The sequence below is a fragment of the Scophthalmus maximus genome, chromosome 9 (assembly GCF_022379125.1).
Source record: "Scophthalmus maximus strain ysfricsl-2021 chromosome 9, ASM2237912v1, whole genome shotgun sequence".
Classification (NCBI taxonomy): domain Eukaryota; kingdom Metazoa; phylum Chordata; class Actinopteri; order Pleuronectiformes; family Scophthalmidae; genus Scophthalmus; species Scophthalmus maximus.
The window spans coordinates 16184886-16208832 of record NC_061523.1 but is presented as its reverse complement, the minus strand read 5'-3'; the positions used below and the strand labels follow the sequence as shown (position 1 = coordinate 16208832).

The 23947-nt window shown below is 41.8% G+C and overlaps 2 protein-coding genes across 5 annotated transcripts in view; one reads left to right on the top strand and one right to left on the bottom strand.

The window, feature by feature from the left end:
- f9a (coagulation factor IXa) overlaps positions 1-23947 on the top strand; it is a 109276-nt gene that overhangs the window by 51885 nt on the left and 33444 nt on the right. The window lies entirely within an intron of this gene.
- The window catches only part of fgf13a (fibroblast growth factor 13a), an 81466-nt gene that overhangs the window by 37104 nt on the left and 20415 nt on the right, over positions 1-23947 (bottom strand). For 3 of the 4 annotated variants that reach the window (XM_035649391.2, XM_035649390.2, XM_035649389.2), the window contains one exon: positions 7077-7244. The exons of the other annotated variant lie outside the window; for it this stretch is intronic. In XM_035649391.2, the coding sequence (XP_035505284.1) occupies positions 7077-7244 (168 nt within the window). The remainder of the gene's footprint in view (positions 1-7076; positions 7245-23947) is intronic. 4 annotated transcript variants of the gene reach the window in all.

The window sequence follows — 23947 nt, the reverse complement described above, 5'->3', positions numbered from 1 at the left end:
CGTTAAATCCCAAATCAGCCAAATTTCAAGATCAACTTTTGTGCTCGTGTAGGGATCCATGATCTCTCTATCGCATCAAACTGCTCTCTTATTAAATTATTTATGATTGCACTCTTTTGTATACTTTTAGGTTTTTCAGATCTACTTTTATTGTTTCCTGATGCTAACTGATGATGTCAGAAAGTACAACCAAAAAGTTTGAAATGATGAAGTAATGTGTGTGCATTATGTGCAAATCTGTTGATGGGTAAGCAAATGGACAGGGGTGAAACAAGATTCTGTAAGCGTAAGTGTAGAAAATCAAATTAAACAGCTCCTATAATATATCACAGTGATTCAAATATAACGCGGGTGTTAAGCTGTTTTCTTTACGGTAGCTGCTGTTGCAAAGTAGAGAGGAGAGAAGGTTGCACAGCACTCACAGAGTCAGAATTAAATTGGCTAAGGCAACCGTGGAATACCCTGGACACTTTCTAAACATCTAACCATTGAGAAGGAAGTAAATAAACTGTCATTCTGTCTCTGCGCTAATCTGTTTTAAGTGAAACACTCAGAGATTCAGCCAAGAAAGAAAAAATGGGAAGAAGACAAACACTTTCTGGCTGGCGAAGCATTTTACACAACCGGTGTTGTAATGTCGATGCCAATTATGACTTAAGGTTCTTGAATTTAAGCAAATCAACTTTTCTCTAACCTCTGGCAGTGTCACTGTACATTATATTATTATGTATATGTGGAGGGCAGCAAGACTTTTCTGGTCCTTAATCTTGGTTCTCTACGGCTCCCGAGAATAGCCAAGCTGTCTCGTGGGCTGGCAGGCGACGTGATGGGAGAAATTGGGTGTCTGTATGAATCGTAGCCAACATTAGCCCTGGCTAGCCGCCTAGCATATTACTTGGTGACCCCCTGAGATAAGGCATGCAAGGACTTTGCTTAGCGCTGCCAACAGCCAAGATGACCCTCCAACTGTCTCTATGTGTCCGAGTCAAACTACACAGTTGTTATGGTTTCCGCAACGTTGATGCTCAGGCATCTCTGGAAATTTGGAAGGTCTAAGGAACTTTTAAGGTCGAATGCAAATATCGTTTGACAATCTTTATTTGTCAGGGCTGCGTAATTAGTTATGTTTGATAAGTTTAGACTTCAGTCAGTATTTTACTATACACTGAATGGGACATTTCATGGTAAAAAAATAAACCTTTGCACATTCCTTTTGCATTTACATAACAACCGACACAATACCTCAAATGCGGTTGTTGGTTAGTCTTAGTTCCAATATACATTACCATCCTATTGATGTAGAGGAGTTCCTGAAAAACAAGTGATTGAATGCCAAAGAATAAACCAGGATGTGAATGAGTTTCACACTCTGATAGTTGAATCTGGCCAATCAATATGGTGTCAATCAACCAACCGACCCTGGATATCAAAGGCTGTCAAATAAAAGCATCTAATACGACTTTAAAAATAACTCAACACAGCAACAACTCCAGCAAAAAGGAAAGGATTAAGCATTGAGTTGCTGCTTTGGTGTCTCGATTTAGTACATACAGTACACATAACTTTTGTTTCACGTCTCATGAGTAAACAACAAAGGGAAAGGGAGCACAGAGGGGGAGAGAGGAAACAGTTGCTACCAGTCGATGTCTGTGTTTGTGATGAGGGAAGAAGCAGGCTGATGAATGACTAGCAGAGGCATGCGGCAGCGTTGGCTGTTGACCAAATACTGTACATAGTGTGCGCCCTATTGACTTTGACTGGGATCATGTGGAGTTCTACATACAGTAGCTTTGGATAGTATGGGTTAAATCTTCTATTATGACCCCTAATGCAAGCAGAGATGGTGAGGGAATAAGGTCCTCATCTAAGAGCTTTAAGAAATGGTCTACAACTAGATTTAATCAACATCCATTCTGGGAACTGGTAATGTTGGAAAATTAAAGTTGACCATACAAACTTCTGGATCATGACCCATGTGTCAAGCAAAGTTTTTAATATATTAGATTTCTAAACCTCTCCCCAATTAAGAGACACAAATTTGCCTATACGCAGTCTCTATCCTCCCAGCTGTCAGGAGTCACTTTGCTAGCCTCCCATTAATGTAGTGCTAACTCAGCAGTTTGCCTCATTGCCCAAATTAAGTAGCTTAACGCTTGTTTACTCTTGGGAAAACTTGTCCCACTGCTTGTGTCACAGTCACTTAACCAGACTACTCTACCGATTAGTTCCTGTTTACCTCAGATTTAGAGCAAAACCTGCAGTTTTAAGAGGAATGCTCTTTTATTACTGAATAAAACAATAATGGACAGAGTCCATTAGTGACATGAGATGGGATTTTAGTGTCAAACTGGGTGAAGGATTTGTCATAGCTGAGTCAGGCAGTAGGAACGATGAGGTCTATCTGTGTCCAGTAATGCTGCGAATGTGGCCGTGCTGCATTTGACTATGTGGAAGATAAAACAACATATTACTGCTGCATTGTACCTGGTTCTTTGTATTCCTTATGTGCTAAATATGAATTAGTCCATTTCCTACCTGGAAAATTTAAAAAACAATCCTACATACAATAGTCTTATACATTACATTACAGTCATTTACCTGACACCTTGAATAAATGCATTCAGCCATGAAAAATATTACTCCAAAAACTGCAAGAATCATCAGAGTACCTAAACCTTTATAAAAAATGCAAAAACAGCTTCAAGTGCTCCATTTTATTTTATTTTAATTTTGGGTTTGTTTTATGTAATGATTCAAGAAATTAAGGTGCAGTATGAACAGGTGAGTTTTCAGTCTGCGACGGAAAGATTGAAGGGTTTCTGCTGTCCTGATGTCAATTGGGAGCTTGTTCCACCATTGAGGAACCAGGACAGCAAACAGACGGGATATTTATATACACACACACACACACACACACACACACACACACACACACACACATTTGAGTCAACAGATGTGGACTGCTCAGATAAAACCTCCCACTTGGTCAAGTCCTGAATGCTGTGTCCTTTCACTCTTCCAGTCTCTGTGGCTGTATTGGGCAAAGAAAAACAGGCAGTCTGCTCAGCTCACAAGCTACTAATGATGGAAAAGTTAGAAAAAAGGTTGTGATAATTTGCCACATGTATTATTCTGTATCTACAGTTTATATGTAAGAAAAACAACAGAGGTTCAGGCCAAATTTTCCCCTGTGGCACAGTACAAAATAAGAGTGTGAGCAGTATGCTTCATATACATGAACTGTACAGTGCATCATAGCAAATCTATAGAAACACTTGTGATATTCATTTATAACCGTTTTACCGTATTTGTGAACGAAAGGGTTGTGGTTCATTTGCTCCTTGATTTCATTCTGCGTAGCTCTAACTGAGTTTGCCACGAGGAGAGGACCTGAGATGTGGAGGCGAATTAAAGCTAAGTCTTATTAAACAGGGAATGATTTAACGTAATAGGCCTGGCAACTTTACTCAGCCTCACTTCTACGCCTGTCTCCGGAGTATTACTATCGCGTTAATGTTGTCCTATACACCCACTCCTGCTATTTGTCTGTGCCTTTAGCTCAAGCCCCTGAGGAGCCACTAATGAACACTATCAAAATGTCAGGCTAAATATGAGGAGTAATAGTGTAGAAGAAAATACATACATAAGGTTTAAGTTACACCAAACTGGACATGCACTTACTCCTTTTCTATTCCAAATGTTGTAACTGTTCTACTTTAGAAAGGCTGATTTCACCGTTTATTTTGCAATTTAATTTGATATTTATTGATAATATATAGAACATATTGATAATTGTTATTTGACATATATATTGTCTTATTTGGTCTTTTTACTGTCACTTAAAGCTCCTCAGGTGCACTCACTGCCCATATGGACATGAGCAAATCTACATGCTACGTACGATGCAAATTTTGCACTCTTGAGCTCTTACAGTGGAGCAGAGAGGTCCGTTGAGGCCTACAGAAGAACATACAATGCTAATGGGACATTGACACTCTCCTGCCAGCTTACTCTCTCAAGGCACCAAATCACATTATCAGACACATTATTTATTCATGCATAGTCTATTTATGTATTGACTTCGACAAACAGAGCTGTTGCTTTCATGCAGAAAGTCAGACGAAAAAAGAAGAAAAGAAAATTAAACAAGCCGTTCAATTGGAGCACAAGTGCATCCCGGGGCTGCGTGTTTGTCTCTTGTCAACACTGCGGCCGTGTGCAGGACTGCTCTCTCACAAGGAGCAACACTGGCCCCTTAAATGTAATTTGCGTCATGTCAACTTGTGGTGAATCACCGCCATGCATTTTACATTGGGTGTGGGAAATGGATGGGGCTACTCATTCCTACTGCACTTCTGCTTACATTTTCCTGGCTGAGTGAGCAGCAGATGAGTTTTTTTGTCAATAAGGCAAAAACAGATTAGATAGTGGACTAGATGTTGTGCATTGCTGATTTCATTACACTGCTTTAGTGAACCTTGGCACTCGCATTTGCTAAACACTGAAATAGGTTAACTGGTAGCTGATTAGATCAAGGCGTATAGTGCTGTTGGCCTAATTAGACTTTAATTTATTTCCTTTTCTTAATTATACATAATATAACTCAATAGCAGAAAGTATCGAGTCAAATAAAGTCATTCAGCATTAGAAAACTTCTGTAATCTAAACTCACACAAATGCTAACTGCCATGCCTCACACGCCCGTGTTTACATCTCTATATGGATATCCGTCTGTCTGTGTATATATGGCACCGCCTGAAACTATATACACACAGTCTTGCAGTCGTTTGAATTATGGATGGAATATTTACACATCTGCCCCTCGGGCACCATCCTTTGTTTCTGCTGTGGAGCCAAAGAGAGAGAGAGACAGAAGCAGAGGAAACAAGAGAGAGTGATTTTAGAAGAGGAGGAGGAATTTGGAGGTGGTGACACCGACTGAGTCAAAGAGAGTAAGATAGAGAACAAACAGTCTGACAGCAGGCGGCACACACAGGCCTGAGGACGAGGGTAAGAGCGTCAGGTGCTCTCTGTGTTCTTATGCTCCCTACACCTCCACACGGGATAAACTGATTTGATTTGAATTTATTCTCTGGGGTACACTCCAAGCTCATGTGCTGCTGGTATGTTGTTCTGTGAAACATCTCTCCAGTGGCACGTGAAACGATTTTCACCAAATTCTTCGCTAACAGCAACAAACTTTAGCTTTCACCCTCCGGAGGCCTCTGGTGGGTCTCGAGTCAAAAAGCCACTGGTCTAGTCCGCACTCAACCAACTCCGCTGCAAGCCACAAACTACAAACTCTACTTAACCTTTAGCTACTGTAAGTGTTTTCAAATCAAAAGTGCAACACAAAGCAGAGGGGATGCTGTTGCTGACCCTCTTGCTTAGACCTCCCACAACAAACAACCATCTTGTTTTTTTTCTTTTCAAAATAAAAACTGCTTTACCTACAAAAGTAACCTGAGTGCAAATACAAACTGGTGAAAAATTGAAGGAAACACGGTGACAATGCCCCCATTGGTTGGCGGAACCCAATTTCTAAGTCACTTTATGTTGGGGTTTTCCTTTAATTTGTCACCCAGCTCATTGTTGTATATGTGTTACTTATACCTGCTGGCAAAATATGAGCTGACATCTCTGTTTTGTAGGATGTGTGTTCTCTCCTCCTTCTATTGTAAATCCAGTCACGTCCAACTGGAGCCGCATCCAAACTGAATAATACATCTGTAAGTCTCCAGCCAGACCTCTGCTCGAGATTCCAGTTTTTTAATCTCTCTATCTCTCTCCTTCTCACAAGGATAAGTGCAAATGTTGGAGTCCTTCAGAGGCTACACAGACAACCTTCAACAGGTTTACTGACATTTTAGTTTCCAAATACTGTACAAAACATGGCCCTCTTTTAGATACAAGAGAATATAGAGCAATGCATTGCAGAAAACACATCAGTAGTGATATAATTCATATCTTACCTAGCTGGATGTCTGCAAAGAAAAGCAATTTTCTACAATCTTAGCACTCTATTGGGGGAGCGATGATAAATGAGGCATTCAGAGAGCCTGCGTACCAGACAGTGCAGGGAATGGTTGCATGCTTGGAGCACAGAGGGTTTTGATTTTTGTTTTTTAGGTTTTTTAGTTTACTGCATGTCCCTACTGTACAAAGGCTGATAACATAGACAGGTTGCAGACATATTGTCATGCTGCTGCAACCATTGAGGAAGGAGAAAGAAATGGAGGTAGAGGAAAAGGTGAACAAGTTTGCGGAAGGGGGGCATTAATGGGAAGGAAGGAAGGAAGGACGGACTGATTATCTAAGCTGTAAGACTATAAAGCCACAAGCAGAAAGAAGCAAAGGGAACAAGAGGGGGGAATTGCTGACTTGCAGTCTGTAGCTGAGTAGATCATTGTTTAGTCATGAATATGAAACCTTTCAATCTCACGTAGTCTTCAGGAGAGGAAGATGAAAGAGTTCCCCCTTTTTTGTTCAATGAGTTGAAGTGGATGCACATACTGAAACTGCCCCGTCATTGAACTCATTACGGCAGCAGCTGCCTACGTCTACAACCCCTTTTCATTTTTGCACTTTGTTTTGGTCTGTGCATGCGCCTCAGGGTGGCAATGACCGAGTTAATGGTTTGGGTATGGGGAGGTGGTGGGCAGGAGCTACAGATGCTATGCTCCTCAGTCCAACATATAGGGTATGCAGACAGTCACACACGCACGCACGCACAAATACACCACACTGTACAGGGGCAGTAAGGGAGAGGTGCCCTGGGAAAAGCAAACATGCCCCAAGCATTCAGTCTTATGCCCAAATACACACGCACACACACGCAGACCCTCACACCTACACGGATTCACACGTATGTGAACAAACACACACATGCTGGAGACGGGCAGAAGCACACCAGATGCTGTCTAAAAATGGGACAGGAATGAAAGAGAACTTAGTTCGGAGGGGTGGAGAACTATCAGTTCACACAGAATATGAGAGAGGGGGGCAAACAAGACGGGAGTAGGCAGGTGAGGCGAGGAGCATCAGCAAATCATAACAAAGAGGGGGTGCGAACAAACCTTCGGGCTCTGAGCTTTCTTTGTGGACGACTTGCTTCAGCGGGCAGCAGAAGATTTCGTGACACTTAGCACGAAAGGGGGACCCTTTACTCCTTATATCCGCAGAGTGGATGGAGTCCTGCCGTAACATAATGTACTCCTGGGTACCTGGGGCAGCGTCATCCTGGACTGCGGTGGTGCCATAACAGAATGAACTGGGGTTAGAAAGCTCACCACGCACAGAAACACAAGAAAACAACAACAACAACTGCAAGAAACACAGGGCAGAAACACAGGCAAATGAACAGACGTCAAACATTAGGAACAGCTATAGCTTTAAATAACAGTAACAGCTCGGAGATGAGAGGACAGAAGACAATAAGAAAGAAATAGACAGGCCTAGATGAAGAAAACCATAAGCTCACTAAAAAACTCAAATTAAAGACAACCAGATACACAACAGTGAGGGCTCTGTTAAATATATCCAGGGTCGCTGAAAAAGAAAAGTGATCAAATAACACAAAGAAAAGACAAAAGGAAACAGGAACAGTTTGACGTTCAAAATCAGTGTTATGGCAGAACCAGGAACTGCTGCACTTTAAATGAAGTGACGTTGGGGCTGGTAGAGGAAGAAAAGGCTTTGCGATACCAAGGCAAGCGTGCAGTCTGCGTTTGTATCCACCAAGTCAGCTTCGCTTAAACTGAACTGAGTTTAGGTGGTGTATGATGACACCCCCCCCCCCCCCCCCCCCCCCCCCCCCCCCCGACCACAGCATATCCACCCCATTTACTGTATGAGGAAGGCAAGCAGATGGAAAGCCATGCACAGGCCTCCTGGTCACGCCGCGGTGGCCAGGTTCGTTTACATGAAGTCATGCTTGCTGTAAGTTACAATGATAAGACATTCAACAACATCACACAATGCATTTGTGTCTGTAGAGATTCTGTCCTGGGATCCTGTGAAACGCCCTGTGTTTCTGTCTGTGTATTGGACCTACTGCATCTGTCCTCTTCTGGGCACAGTCCTTGCTTGGCTTTGATCATTGACCTATTTTATCTGGGTCGATGGATTAGCTACGAGCGAAACCATCCCACATAAATTGTATCTTCTTTTCTTAATGGATTTGAGTGCCAAGCTTCTCTGATACATTTTCTACTTTATGAAAATGACTAGTATCCATCACCACTACCCCACTTCCATTTACAACATGTATTACCAACATAATTATTTTCAATTTTCAGTTTAGCTAGACTCACAAGAAAAATGGCATCTCGAAGATTGAGGAAAATTCACACACGTGACTCATGACCCATTTTCCCACATTTGATGACCTGATATCCACGTTTTCCATTCTGTGGAAATATCATGGCCTTGTATAAATCTCAGCTTTCTCAGAGAGCTGCATCATGAATGGATTAAAGTGCTGCCTCGGTATATACTTCCTGTAAGAAAACACTACACTACTAAATACACTGACAGAATCTCACATAGCGACGTCCATGTGCTGTAATGTGACCAATAGTGCACAGAAACAAAAAAGTTCAGGAAGAGCACGCGCGTGCAGACAAACCAAAATAAGATGAAAATAAAAATCGGTACTACATACAAGGAACTTGGGACACTGACGTCAGTGACGTCGGGAGAATCTCAGCTAATCGGCTTTGCGACATCGCGTCACGCTAATCGTATTCTAAAGTTCAAATATTTCAATATGAGTGGAAGATGTGAAGGGCGTAAATGCTTGCGTCTTTTGTTATTAATTTGTGTCGCCCGATGCAAGTGACACGAAATTCTTTGCATTTACTTTGTATGTAGTCTCATTGGGTTAAAAATGTGCTTGACGTTTGGTCTGAATGCATTAGTGTTTTGCACCACATTGCTTCAATCTGTTTAATTGTTTGTTTTGGCTTTACTGTTCAATAGCCCGTCAGTATGTACAGTACATATGATTCTAGTGTAGTTGTGGTGTAAAAAATAACTGAACTCAAACCTCACCGTAGACAACTACAGACGGAATTAAACACTTTGTTAGCAGTAGACTGGGCTGCAAATCCTGAAGACAGATTATAATAATGAATGTTTGTAAACCAAAAGCAGCAGGTACACTATCCAGCAGGCCAGACATTGCCTGACACAAGACTCTCTTGTGTTTTTAGCCCATAAAACAACCACACACACACACACACACACACAGACACTAACAGGTGATAGTTAATCAGGGTTCCACAGCCAGCACAATTAATCACCACATGCCTTTTCCCCCTATTAGTATCTCAGTGGCTCCTTCTGGCTCCTGAATGATCTGCCATACACTAATACCTCCACACCGGCAGACCGTCTGGAAAACCCAACTGACGCTCTCCACTGCAGCCCTTCGCCAAGACAACCCAAGCTCTCCTGAAACCATAATGGTGCTTTGGAATGAGCAGAGCTAAGTTTCCTTTCCGGAGTATGACCCCATTCTCTGCTCCCGAGGCACAGAGGTGCTGCTACTGTGCTTGAACTAATGGACATTCAGCCAAGCTAAGCTAAAATAATTTGGCTGTTTAATATACCTATTAAAATGCTCATGGAGAGAGAATGAGATTCTCTCTCGGTGTGTCGATAGAAAACAACACTGATGAACCAAGAAAAACTGTCACTTTATATCAGTTACATTCTGATAAGTACTCTAATTGTTTGATCAGGTTGTATCATCTGCACATGGCAGGCATGACTGTTCCTTTTCCACAGGTTAGATGGCAAAGGAGTGAACTTCACCTTCCCTGGCACAAACAATAATGCACTCTGCAGTTGCTTACTCTCTGTCATCCTCACTTTCCCGTCTGCTACACTAAGTGTTTCTCAGTGAGCTCAAATAGCTGAGGTGCAAACTGCTGTGAGGGTGTGGACGACATTGAGAATCGACTTTTGAGAACTTCAATACATGTCTGATTCCAGTCACCGTTTATTAACCAGCCCACTTACCGCCTGCTCATCAAGGGTAATAAAACTGAATGACGGTGGGACTGGGAGGATGTACAGGGGAGGGTGGGGCACCGTCTCCTTCATCCTCGCCCCTGCCTTGATGAAGAACGTATATTGGGATTGAAGGATCGGTGATGGATGACACGGCCGGGCCTGGGACCTCACTCTCTATCAGAGCAGCAGCCACTCAGAGTGAGCTGTCAGCCAGGTTCATGATTGGCAGTGATCTACAGCCACCGGTGAGTGTTGCCACACTGGACCTTCAGAAGACTGAAATGGATGTTGTTGCCCCTCTGACAGGAATAAATCTTATAGTAAGGAGAAGTGGGTATAAATAGGAGTAGGGGGATGGGGTGAGATTGTATCCTGCTTTGGTTAGTTGCTCATCTGTTTAAGGCCTCTTATGGATGACGGGGCATGTTCAGGATTTATGGCAACAGTATGGAATATGTGCTATCTGTGTGGGCAGTATTTACCTGATGGCATATGAAGCAAGTGATATGCAATGAGTGTGTGCCGTGCGTCTGCTCGTGTGTGGCTACGTCTGTTGGATGGATGAGCAGGCTCAATGTGACAGAGCATCATCAGTGACACCCAGGCTCACAAATGCCATCGGCATCATGTTCAAACGGGGTTCAAGGACGTGTGCAATCAGCTGAAGCACCGCCGGGTCCAGAGAAATGAACCACGCTTCCATTTATGAGGTGCAATCTGCACAATTTACTCAAGTCATGGCTTTTATCCATCAAGAAGGTGGATCGCATTCATCACGACTTGACAAATAGCTTACTCACCAAATTAGAATCAGAATTAAGCACAGACACCGGTCTGTAGGCTAAGGTTTGTGTCGCAAAAAATAGCCTGGCCTGGATGTGGTTTTACGAGGAGCAGAATCTAGCACATTGTCTTCTGGGAGGCCTTTGGTTCAGCTGGCTGCATCTCGAGAAAGAATAGTTCCATTGTGGCTGTAAGTCACCTTGCAGGCGGCAGAGTAAGTAAGTCAAGTTGAACTTGAGGTTTTTCTTTGAAACAAAGAGGGATGTCAATCTAAATAAATATGAAACTGTTGGGGGAAAATAAGAACTCAACAGTCATAATTCCAGGTCTCTGTGTCCATGACTACATCTAAGCCAAGGCTTTAGTGTACCTTCATCATTGCTTGCTCATTCTCTGTCTCTATATTATATATATTTAAAACATATGTGAGGGTCTCATTTCATTAGTATAAAGACGGCAAGATGCATAAAAGATACAGAGAAAACAAATTCCATTAAAGCTGGCAATAACTCAAATGCAGCACAATAATGTCACGGTCCCAGTCATGCTCCCTGCACCAGAGCAATTCATTTATTCTGATACATAAAGATGCTATGGATCTGCCTCAGAGGGCAGTCTGCCATTTTCTTATTTACACTATTAAACACCCCTGGTCAATATCACTAAAATGTTAAGTAATTTCTTACTGTGCCCATTTAATACAGTTTTATTCATTTTCAGCTAAAACCAAAGAAGAAAAATGGCACATGATTTGAAAAGCAGACATGTTTGACTATTTAAACTATAATAAAATAGCCATTCTAAAGATCCAACTACTCGAAAAGTGAGCACACCTTTCATCTGTGAGATTCCACTCTTTTATTTAAAAAAAAAAAATGTATATATCAGTCTTGATTTTTTTAGATTTGATCTTCCTGGGCTTTGATAATCTTGCACAAATCTGGGATGAGATGCTCTATCAGTCTTAAAAGTTGACTCTTTGTGTTGCTTCAAAATCTTTTGTGTAATTTTTTTGCTTGTGTTTAGAATCATTGTCATGGAGAATTCCTCTCGTGCCATGAAGCTCATTGAGTCATCTTTTCTTTCAGCGATTACAAACTCGCATTCTTTGTGCCATCAATAAATGTCATCTCCACTTCATTTCAACCCCCGCTCTCACACAGCCACATATCAGCACACTCCCACATCGGTGTTTCACAGTCAGCATGGTGGCGTCACTTTGTCCTGTTCAGGTCCATGCCAAACAAGCTGGACCCCCCCCCCAACATCTGATCCAAACAGATTTATTTTGGTCTCATCCGACCAAAGTATGTGCTGCAAATATTCATCAGGCCACCTTTCATATCTATCATTTGGCAAAGTTAAATTCTGCAGTGTTGTGAGCAACGGTTTTCTTCTTTTGTGCCATCTGTAGAGGTTGACTTCATTCTTTGTACTTTGCACTGTGAGCAGTAACTGATATACCAATTTTCACAGATGGTGCTTGTACAGAGTCGGAAGCATTGGGCTGTTATATAGCAATTTTTTTTTATGAAGGCCACTCACCTTCTGTTATAGGGAGTATGGCTTTCCTGTGTCTCCGAACCACTGCTGAGTTCCTGGCCTTGTGGCTACCATGTTGCATTAGGAATATCCCAGGCCCAACTTGAGGGAGCTGTGCTGTCCAAAGGTTATTTTATAACCTTGTTCATGAACTTATACTTGGGTGGAAAGAACATGTGAGACTGTGGCATACGTGGTTGTATGTTGGGGCCCATATTTTCTTTGATTATTTGAACATGATTAAAAACTGCAAACTACAAAGGTCCTATATTTCAACTGAGACCATATTCAATTATTTTAGGATGGTGTGAATGTGAATAATTCATCATTTTAGTGGTATTGCACAGCTGCGTGATATTTCTCTACTTTATGTCATGTGGCGAAACTGGTGATAAAAAAACCTTTATTGTTTCATATTAATGCTTTATCTTTTTTTTATGTCACAAATCTTTTCTCTTTTTTTCGGCAATATCTTTTGTCCTGGGGTCGACGATTCACAGTCGTTTGGAGGACATGGGAATGAGCAAGTGGAGGAGTTTAAGAGCAATAACGCTGCCTGCCAATACAACATGTCTGCAGAGATGAATGTGATGAAACTGCTGGTGAAGGCCCGGTGATTGACATATACAGCGCTCATATGAATAAAATATTGATCCAGCATCAAGGAGTGGCCTTGCAGAGAGACCATTTTGCCTCATTCTGACAGCTTCCTTAGCCCCAGGGTTATCAGTCCTCACACTCCCACGTGATTAGTAAGCGATATACTGTACGTCATATTCCATCTGTTTTCTCATGAATTTAATGTATGTTAAAAATTAGGGCTGCTTTGCTTTTTATGTCCCATTACAGTGACTGACGACTGAACACTAATTTATAAAAGCAATCCGTGCCTCACGTTTTCACCCTGAAAAATATTATTTATACCCAGTCGTTCCATTATGGAGGTTTAAAACCCATGAATGAACAGTTGGCTTGAAAAAATCCAAATTTTTACTCTAATACTATTTGGGTCTGAACTCGCTTACACTCACACTATTTTTTTGCATCTCTACACACACACACATACATGACCCAATAAATATTGTCATGCACACATCCGTCCCTATCATGGATTGAAAATTTTTCATGGATATCGTGTCAACAGACAGGGATCAAACTCACACTCCTGCTCAAGCGGATTAATGCTAAGGATTCCTTTCACGGCAATTAACAGCCGACAAGAGCAAATAGGATTGTGAAGCACATACTACGACCTGCCGATCATCAGGCCTTTGAGATCGGAAAGACTGAAACACTGAGGGAAGAGGTTCAAGTGTAATAGGATCAACAAAGCCTGAGCATTAAGTGACACCAAATAGCTTATGATATGTCAAAATCGGATTCAAAGGCACATATGATTCTTATTTGCTCTATTCATGTTGATTTCGTGCTCGCTGTCAGATGTCAAACTTCACCTGTACATCTCGCTGTGGTTTGACACCTACTGACTTTAATGTGCTCAGTGAGGGGGCACATAAAGATCATGTAATGGGTAATCTTCTGAAGATGCCTGTTGCCAACCTTGGATGTTGGCAACCTTATATGCTGTTCTGCATTTCAAATCAGAATTTGAATTTAAAAAATAATGAAGTCACCACAAGCCCTCAGGAAGAATGACTTTTAATGATGTTCTGTTTTTAAAGGTGAAATTTCAGTCAGTCAGTGAGTGCCTGCCTGTACTTGGCTCCAAGCAGCACGTGTTGCTCCATGCTACAAAAAAAGAAGAAGCGTATGCAGCTATATAGACATTGACTAAATTCTTAGCCAAGGTGTAAAGAGTGAAACATACTAAACTTTGTGATACTTGACTAGAAAGATGAATTGAATTACCTGCCTCCAGTCTTTATGAAAGCGTATTTGACAACGTGGCAACGTGGAATATAATTTACCTTTATATTTTCAAAGTTTGCTCAAGTCACAAATGTGTCCTCCAGTGGTTGGAGTGGCCCCAAACAGAAAATGCTCTCTGCCAACAGAACGCTGTCGTCTGGTAAGTTGCATAACAGGAGCTGGTCTCAGTGGGAGACGAGCAGCTCAGAGGCGGAGAGTACGAACTGCGGGATCATGAATAACAGCATAACTCAGACCAATCGTCCGACACCCTAAAGCTGTAGACCAGCGTCAGGGCTGAATTAATATTTTGTCAAATCGATTATTTTAACCCACTAAATGCTGCATTAAGTTCTTGTTGGAATAAATAACATTATACTGTTTTATATAATGGGAACTATTTAGCAGGGGCAGCAGTGACCTGATCGACCTTCTGTTCTGTCACAACCACCAGTGCACTTACGGATGTCTCAAACTACGTGCACTGAAGTCTGGACATTTTCCTGAACTTTTCCTGTTCGTATGTGAGAACGCAAATGTCTTTAAATGTTGCTACGGACATATTCCGGAACTTTTCCTGCCAGCCCTGTTACAAACGCATCTGACTCGAACATTCTCCATGTCTGAAAAGGGCTTCAGTCAATTGCTGACCGAGTGTGCAAGCCCATTCCACTTCCATCCATTGCCAAGGGTAAGTGTGGTTTCAACAGGTTCTGGCACAGTACTCCGTAACACCTCAGCTCTGCCAAACGCCAAAAACATGTATGAACCTAACTTTATTTTTTAAAGACACATTTTCATCCTTCTTTTTATTTGTCTTCCTGTCTAATTTGACAAAGCACTGTTGGGTTAAAATTGGGGTACAACGGTGACACAAGAAAGTGATAGTTATGTAATTGGTCGCGAGTACCACCATATGATCACATTACCACTAAGCCTTGACAAGTTGTGACAAGCCTCTTTATTAATTACTTTATCGAAATAAAGGAGAAAAAAAAGCCCTTGATCCAAGCCCCTCTGCCAAGAACACAGTCTTTGGCAGAGAAGATATGAGGGCAGCATCTTCCTCTGCCCTCTGCCAACCAGATCAGATCCCAGCTGGGCATCAAACCCACACACACTAGCAGTTTATTAAAGCACATTTACAGCCTTCCCTGTTCATTAGAGGGGGGACATGTAGCAGAGGGAGAGGGGGTGGAGAAGGAACGAGGAGTGAAGGCATGTGTACAGTTTTATAGAACGGGAGTAATAGGCCGAGCAGAGAAAAGGAGGGTGACCTAACGCCATTAGTGTGAGTTTCAGCAATGCAGAGACAGTTTTTCTTCAGTTCTCTCATTAATGACGGATCAATATTTTACAGAGAAAGCGCAGGAATGAGGACAAAGAGAATAATGAAAAGGGCCGCGTGTCTACCTTGGCTTTTTACAATCGTAACTATATGTGGTCAGCCCCACCACCCACTCCTCAAAATACGGTTACTTCTGGTTTCAAAATGACAAGATGGTGCTGTCCAAAATGCCAAACTGGAGGCTTCAAAACGATGGTTCACAAACCAGTGGGTGATGCCACGGTGGGTTACCACTTGGTTTAAACATGGTGGATTTGCTGTCATTGATAAGGAGTTTATTTTGATTGTGTGCCCATCAAATGAATGACATATCTATACAATGAAATGTGGCCCCAGTAAAAATGCCAGTATTATGGCCAACTCCTTCTGCTACATTACCAAGTCATGAACACACTTTCAATTGACCCAAGAGTCCCAACTAGCTTGGCCTTGAAGCAAGATTACATAAAGCATTCAAATCCAGGAGAGCGGAGATTTAGGAACAGCTAACACCAACGCTTTCTGAATCATCAAATATATGGGATGAGTGTTTGATGGCTCAGTTTCCTGATGATGCATTTTAAGAGGAACAAATACACACACGCACACACACGCACACACACACAAACACACATATCCTTTAGTTGTGTTGCCCTTGTCAAGTTGAGAAAACATCCAGCCATTTATTACGATTTGTGATTGAATCTACAGACACACACTGAGAGGTAATAAAGAAAGAAAGAAAGAAAATAAAGGTGACGACTGAGATCTGTTTTCCCGTCAATGAGCTCTGAGATGAGTGACAGATGAGCTCAGCGGTCAGACTTTCTCTCCTTCCATCGTCATGAACTCCTTGCGTGTTCAGTAACTTTGTAATTCAATGTTACTCTCTAACTATTTTCAATTTCACCGCTCAAACCAGTTTGTCGCAAAACCCTTTTTAAATGTAGCTGCTAATCCTCCATATACGTTCAACATGTAAAAATTTCAAGTCCAAACTTGAAGTAAACCCAGGAAGTCAGATAATCTGACGCAGAAATATTTTCACATATATGTGTTGTACTTGGAAAGTTTGGCTAAAATAAAAATAGAGATTCGCGTATATAGGGTATTATTATATTAGTATATTAGCATCGTCATTGTCATTTAAAAAAAAAAAAATCCATGTACAGAGGTCTGACACTGGATAACATACCGTTCACTCGCAGCTGTTCCCCTGCCTGAACATTTCTTTCCTCATCAGCCAAGTCATCCCAGCTGTTAACCTATCATGTGCTCAACACACTGTCCCAAACACACACACACACACACACATATTCACATACTGATATTCACATACTGTACTTGAATGGTAAGGAAAGGGGGTTACCGGGGACAACGACGGCTGGTGCCGGCGGCTGAATAGTTGACCTCATACTGTACAGTTCCAAGAGGAAGTGTGGTGCTCAGTACCACCCCAGAGAGAGACAGTGATACTGTACAGAGTACAGGCCATGTCAGCCAACATGGAGCTGCACGGCTCCACAGAAAATTGTGATCTGTTGGCTTGCTACAGTACAACACATTCTACTGTAGCAGTATCACAACAGTCAAACTGTCTGGACAACAGGGTCTGGATATATTCCACAGTTTGCCGTTCACATATGAAGAACACAGCAGGAGATTGCTCGAGTCATACGAGTTCACAACAGCAGGAACATTTCAGGAACATTCTGTGGTGTCTCGGTAGAGCAGGACATGACGATAATTTGATTGTGTTAAACACAAATCAGGATCAACAATGTTCCACTTTTTGTCTGTTCCGTATTTAAATGTCCGTTTACCAGTCCAACATTTTCTTTCACACTCTCAAGACGTTTTGAATATTTTTTGTACATATAATAGACGATGTCCATAGAAAATGTGAGTCCATCTGTCCAAGGTGCCTCAGAGCATCTGGAGACTTTGCGTGCAAACATGTGCCTCAGTGTGTGTGTGCGTATGTACATGTACATATACAGTGTGTACAAATATTCAGATTTTACCGTGGCATGTGTCAATGTGACTAAACAATCAACCATGACATTTTCATAACTTATGTCGCATGACCTAATGCCAGTGGTGATATAAACTGAAAGACATTCAATGAAAGCCAACAAAAAAACTAACAGAAGTAATCATCATCATTTGTGTCACTCGCGATTTACAAGCAGGTAAACACTGTAGAAACACAAATTTAAGGAAATTGACAGAGAGGCAAGTGTAATGAGAAAATAAAACACCACGTTCTTCTAAGTTATCAAATGCAGCGTGTTACTGTACAAGCAGGATGTTTGACAACTAAATGTTTCGTCCAAAAGACAATGTGATAAATAAAGTATGTCTACAAAGAGCTACAATTGTAGGTCGAGTGCAGTTCTGGTTCTGACTGTTCCAGGTTGTTCGTGTGTAGGGGGTAGGCTGGGCATTAATCGATGTTACCTGCGTTTTACGTCTACACAGAACCCATTACACAGTTGAGTACAGCAGAAGGGGAGAGAGGGGAGTGCAGGATTTAGCTCTTCACCAGGACATGAATTATGCAGTCAGGCCATCCAGACATGTAGCTGTGTATCTTTTATAAATGCCTTACAGAGGCATAGCAAGTTTAGCAAACATTTCCTCCCACCCCCACTCAGTGCTACACGGAGCGAGAAAGAGAGAGAAATTAGATTTTTAAAAACAACTTTTATTAAAATTTACTCTACAAATGAATTGAAAAACAAAAAATAAATAAATGAATGTACTGAATAAATCAAGTCATAAAAACACAGAGTGAAAGATGAGCTCTTCCTCCTTCACTGAACAAGGGAGGGAGGGTATCCAGAAGCTTCTGGCACCACCCGAGATAAAAACTGACATCCGAGAGCGATGCAGCAAAAAGAGTTCATTCCATCCCTCTTACGCAGGCACTGCACTCGACGGATTTAAATATGATACATGGGGTAGAGTTCCCCCCTCCCTCCCTTCCTCCCTCTCACTTTGATCCTGAGTGACGGTTTTACAAGATTCACACTGGGTCATAGGCATAAACAGGGCAAGGGGCACCATCCGTGCAAATTTGGGATGGATGAGGAGGGGTCATCATTTTAAGCCCTGCAGTGACCAATCACAAACATAAGTGCTGTAAGTGGGAACTCATTTTATTTTGTTTTTTGATATTATACACTGTGATTTTTAAGAACAATTCACAAATGAGGGCGGCACAGAGGACCAAGGGGCTTTCAAATAAGGGTTTGTGAAAAAGGAGGAAGTGGGAAAACGAGTAAAATAGTTCCCTTGTGTGTGTTTGTGTGTGTGCGACGCTCCAGGCTAGGTTTACTATCTGGTGTTTACAGAGAGCCTGATCAGAGGGATTACAATTACACAGGAACTGCTTAAGACAGCTGCTTCACTCAGCATTATCAAACCACCCACACTCTCCATATGCTGAAAACTGACAACAACCAAACAACAAGTGGCAAATGGAAATCTACACCCTTCCTATAATTGCCGACCAAGCACCCTCACCACCAACAGGTGACCAACTGAGGTGCTGGAGGTTTTATCGTCTACGTTTCTCTAGAGATTACTGGCGTCTTAAAATAGCATTATATGTCAGTCCGATGTGCCAACACAACAGTTCCTGGTTGTGCCTGATTTGTACAAACTAGGACGATAATAGTTTTCTCCATGAAAAAGCCCATCAATAAGGTATCTGAATGTGAAGTAGTTGAATGTACTCCCGCTGTAGATGGCATAGGGTTTGATTTATCATTCAGCAGCTGTGTTTATGTTGTTTCATTCACAGTGCGAGAGGGTGACAATCTAGCAGAGCATATTGTTTGCAGTGGAAATGGCTTAGCAAAACTTTCTTATAGGTGTCCTGGCTATCAACGATCAACCCCTGGAGCAAGAAATCAGAAACCGACCAAGCTGCTCAATCACAGTGCTTGATGACCACAACACTACTTAAGTAGACTAAACATGTCTATTCCTTCTTTGGCTAAAATATGAATTGACCATTTCAGTCTAGAACTAATGTATGTACTTCTATGTATAACATGACAATTTTCAGTTTCAACAGACTTGGGTCAAGTTAATAAAGTGTACCACTTTTGGACCACTGGAGAAAAGCTGGTGATATAATGGAAGCACAAAACTATACAAGTGGTGTTGCGGGTTTTCCTAATCACGAGCCATATAAATTCCTGGACAAAAGACGGCGAGCTAAAATCCGCAATATTATTGATATCATGTGCGATTGACTGGCAGCTCCGGTGGGGGGAGGGGCAGTGCGAGGTGAAGGAAAGCACCAGTTGTTGATGATCCCCGTGTGAAAGTGGTTCTGTAACTGAAAACCGCCTGTTCGACTGCCACAGTATTCCAGAACAGTCTTCACTCCGAGCCTGTGGGGGAGCAGCTGGAGAGCCCGAGCGAAATGCTCTGTCTGAGGTCGAGCTCCAGCCTCGTTTTTTTTTTATATGGCTTCATCGATTTCATTCATTTATTCACTCATTTATTACCGATGGTTGAATAGGTTGTTGAACTGAATCCAATACCTTGCTAGTACGTACATGTTCTTCGACCTGCTCTGAGAAAGGATTGCGCTATCCCCTCTATTAATGGTTGTGTTTGTGTGTATTCGAACAGCCACCTCTGATGAGAAGGAGCCGAGGCCAAAAAACACTTAAAATGCTTCACAAAGCTGCAGATAATAACCATGACAACATCCACGGCTTTACAGGAGAACCCGGGCAGCGAGGCCGGAGTAGAAATACTGCGAGACAGGAATCATGTGACAGGAATCTATCAAATGAGGCAGTTGATCCCATGAGATGTGGGCTATTAGTTGTTTTGATAATTCTTTAATGAGGAACATCTGTAACAATTAAGCAATAATTACGACATCAGCGATATCTGTTGTGATGCCCACACTGTTGAGTGGATTGTGAGTGGTCTTCTTCCCCTGCCGTCCACTGTCCCGCTCGATTCTCGTCAGAACGCAGCCAGCCATTATTCAAAATGAGCAGCGATAAATTAGTATGCAGGATGAGGATTAATATCCTGTTGTATGCAGTCGAAAAACCGTGTGAATATTCTTCTCCGTACTGCCGCTGAAACAAATTGTAGACGTCGCTTCAGTAAATGCTCCCGAAATAAAAATATGTGTTTTATCGACCGCTCCCCTGCAGCAGACGTCCTTGTCAACTACACTCTGGTATGTTAAATATTTGATGACCATATATGTGCAGCAAAGGGCTATTTGAAGCAAGCAATGCTGGCTTTGATTCAATCACTGCCATGTGCATTTGTGCTGTAGTGCAACAGATTAGGAATATTTTTTTGTGCTGTTCTAAACAATGCTACTGAGGATAGGCCTGAAGTTCATATGCTGAAACTAGGAAAACTGGAACATGTCCTGCAAGTGTCTTGCTTGTTAATATACACAGATAATAAATAGTGTCCAGTCTTAAAGCAATGTGCTTTTCTTTAAACTGACGGCACTGACACTGGTGTATCTGTGCTCATCAGTTCCATAGGTAATTTTGGACTAGCAGTGCTGCCCTTTTGTTTTAACACAAAGTCAAGCACACTGGAAGCAAATGCCATATTGCTGCACTTGAAAATGGCATTGGAAAGAGAGACTCTTGACACAGCATCCATTTCTTCATGTTATTATGGTTGTATTGCTACAGGGCCAGATGTCCCATTCAGCTGAGGCGAAGAGATGCTAAGAATAATCCCGATATCCTTGGTGCTTCATGAGTGCAGCATTTGAAATAATGGGGCATGACTCGCATCATGTGTGATGATCAATAGCAGCGTTTCTTGTCTTGAATGGCAGCCAGAGTTTGACCCCGTCATGACAACTGAACATATGCAGATCGGTTAAAGTCAAAACTACTTCTCTGTCAATCAGTCTCAAAGGCTCTGTCTCTTTTTTTTGCATTTTGTAAGGGCTAAAAAAAACCTCATTGTTTTCTCCATAAAATTTTATATTTTGATTATTTATTTATGCTATATAACTGTAGCTATGAAGGTTCATCTTAACCGCAATATACAAAGTCAATGACAATCTGCACAACCAAGTGGTTTTCAATATCAAGAGACGATTAAACAACTTTTTTTCCCCCATTGTGTGAATAAATGACAGGGTTTGGTTGTATTTTGAACTGATTAAAGGGGCAGTGATATTAAATAAATATTTGAAATAAACATCCAGCAAATAGATATTGTGTGTTTCCATTTTTGCTGCAACAATTAGTCAACTAAGGAAAATTAATCTGCAATTATATTGATAATTGATTCATCATTTAAGATGTTTTGAAAACCAAAATGTCAAGTATTTTGTTTGTCAAATGAGAGAACTGCAGCTCTTTATGTTCTTACTTTGTAGTAAATTAAGTATTATAGGGTTTGGACGGTTGCCCAGAAAGAATTATGTTTGATATTGAATGCCCAATATAACGTCACACCCACAGTTAATAATACTAAATTTCTGTCTTACAGTTGAAATGCCCGAGTGGAGCTCATCAGAACAGGTAGACTTCACGTGTAAAATCTGTGGAGTCTCCCTTTACTGTTTTGGTCACAGCCCGCCAGTGAACCAAATGAGATTTTTGATTCTAGAATCAAGTGATCGAGTTCATAACAGACAGAAAAAGGTGAAGTGTCCCAGTTCCACATCACAGGTTTCTCTGGGCAATCTGAGCTCACGATCCGTCTGAAATGTTTCCGCCTGAATATGTTTGTTTTTTCCTGCTGCTCCCACAGCCCTTGTCAGAGCTGTAGACCGTAGCCAGAAAAAGATGAACACACGTACCACTGGCAACAGCATGGAGGAGCTTACAAATGTACAACATCATCACAGACTTTAAAACTGCTGTTCTCTCCACACTCCATCAGGTTCAAATCTAATGCAGACCAGATTGTCCTTTGTCCTTCATATGACCGAACCACAAACACTCCATTATGGATTGAAGCCATAAAATCCGGAGGGACTGCAGCTCAGTACATAAAGCACCTCTGGTCCAGTGCAATTCCCTTAACTGAACTTTTCCAGCACAACTTTGATTACCAGGGTACGTCAAAAAGCCATTAGGGTCAAGTCGCTATTCTACACAGTGAGCCTTTTTTGTGTGCTTCATATTTTGAAGAAAAAACTAAAGTGAAATAAGGCAAAGGTGGGAGATAAAATAGATTATTAATCTATGATATAACACGTACCACATGACCAGTTAGGCTTAACAGCAAGGTGTAATAATATAGGTTAGGAAAACTACAAAGCGGGCAGCCGTGGTTTTCCGTGACCTTTGCTGTCGCTGGCAGCAAAGGACAGCTGGCAGCTGTCGCTGGCAGCTGTCTATCCACAGGGGACTGGGTAAAGCAGCAAAGATGATGGGAGGTGTCTGTCAGGACTGCACCATTCTACGAAGCACAATGCAGACACCTGCAGACAAAGAAGAAGTGAACACACCGACAGAGAGACAAAAAAAAGATGCAGATTTCTGGCCTGTATAACAAAAAGCATTTGCAAATCACATGTGTATCGTATTGATCTAAAAATATCAGTGTTCTATCCACCGAATTCAGATTTGAAGACCCTGGTGTTTAAAAACATTAAAGAAAACGTCACATTTCTTACAAACAAATGTAATTTGGCTGTAAAAGAGGACTAAATGTAGCACACTGAGTCTATGTAACCCCTATGTAACCCCAATTCCTCCACCTGTCACACCTGGCAACTCAGGGTCACCCTCAAAAGGAAAGCACCATGGACCGAAGGATAAGGCGACTACTCCAGGAGCAATCAGCACAACATCACTCCATCCATCATCATTCCTCCCCATCCTCAGCCTTCTGACCTTAGTGCTCTTCCCCCCTGACCTGTGCCATAAACAGGTGTAATGACACTACGTTGGAGCAAAACTGTGAACATGGCGGTCCAAGGCTGAGAGCGTGATGACAGCTCAGCGACCGATCAATCTCTCAAATGAACCTGGTCCCGCAAGACAAAAACCTCAACGTTAGTTTGATGACAAATGACAAAAAAAATGGATGGTGGATTATATATTTTGGTACCAAGAGTGCATCGTTTTGTTTTCCTTGCTTTTCCCTTTCTGTTGTCGTTTGGAACGATTAACTCCCCCTGCGCTGCATCCATGTTAAACTGACAAATGTCTCCACTGATACATATGGACACATTCGATTGGTCATCGGATTCCCCTTCTGAAAACACTGCTAAACGGGTTGAAGACGGTACCTGGCCAAGCTAACAGATCCTCTGCTGTGAATTTAACCTCTACCGGGGGTGAAAGGTTTCTCCCGCTGTGCACGACAGACCCCCAGATTATGTTTCAAATGTCACAGAATTGAAAAGAAAATGTCCCCACGGGACTAATCATGTCA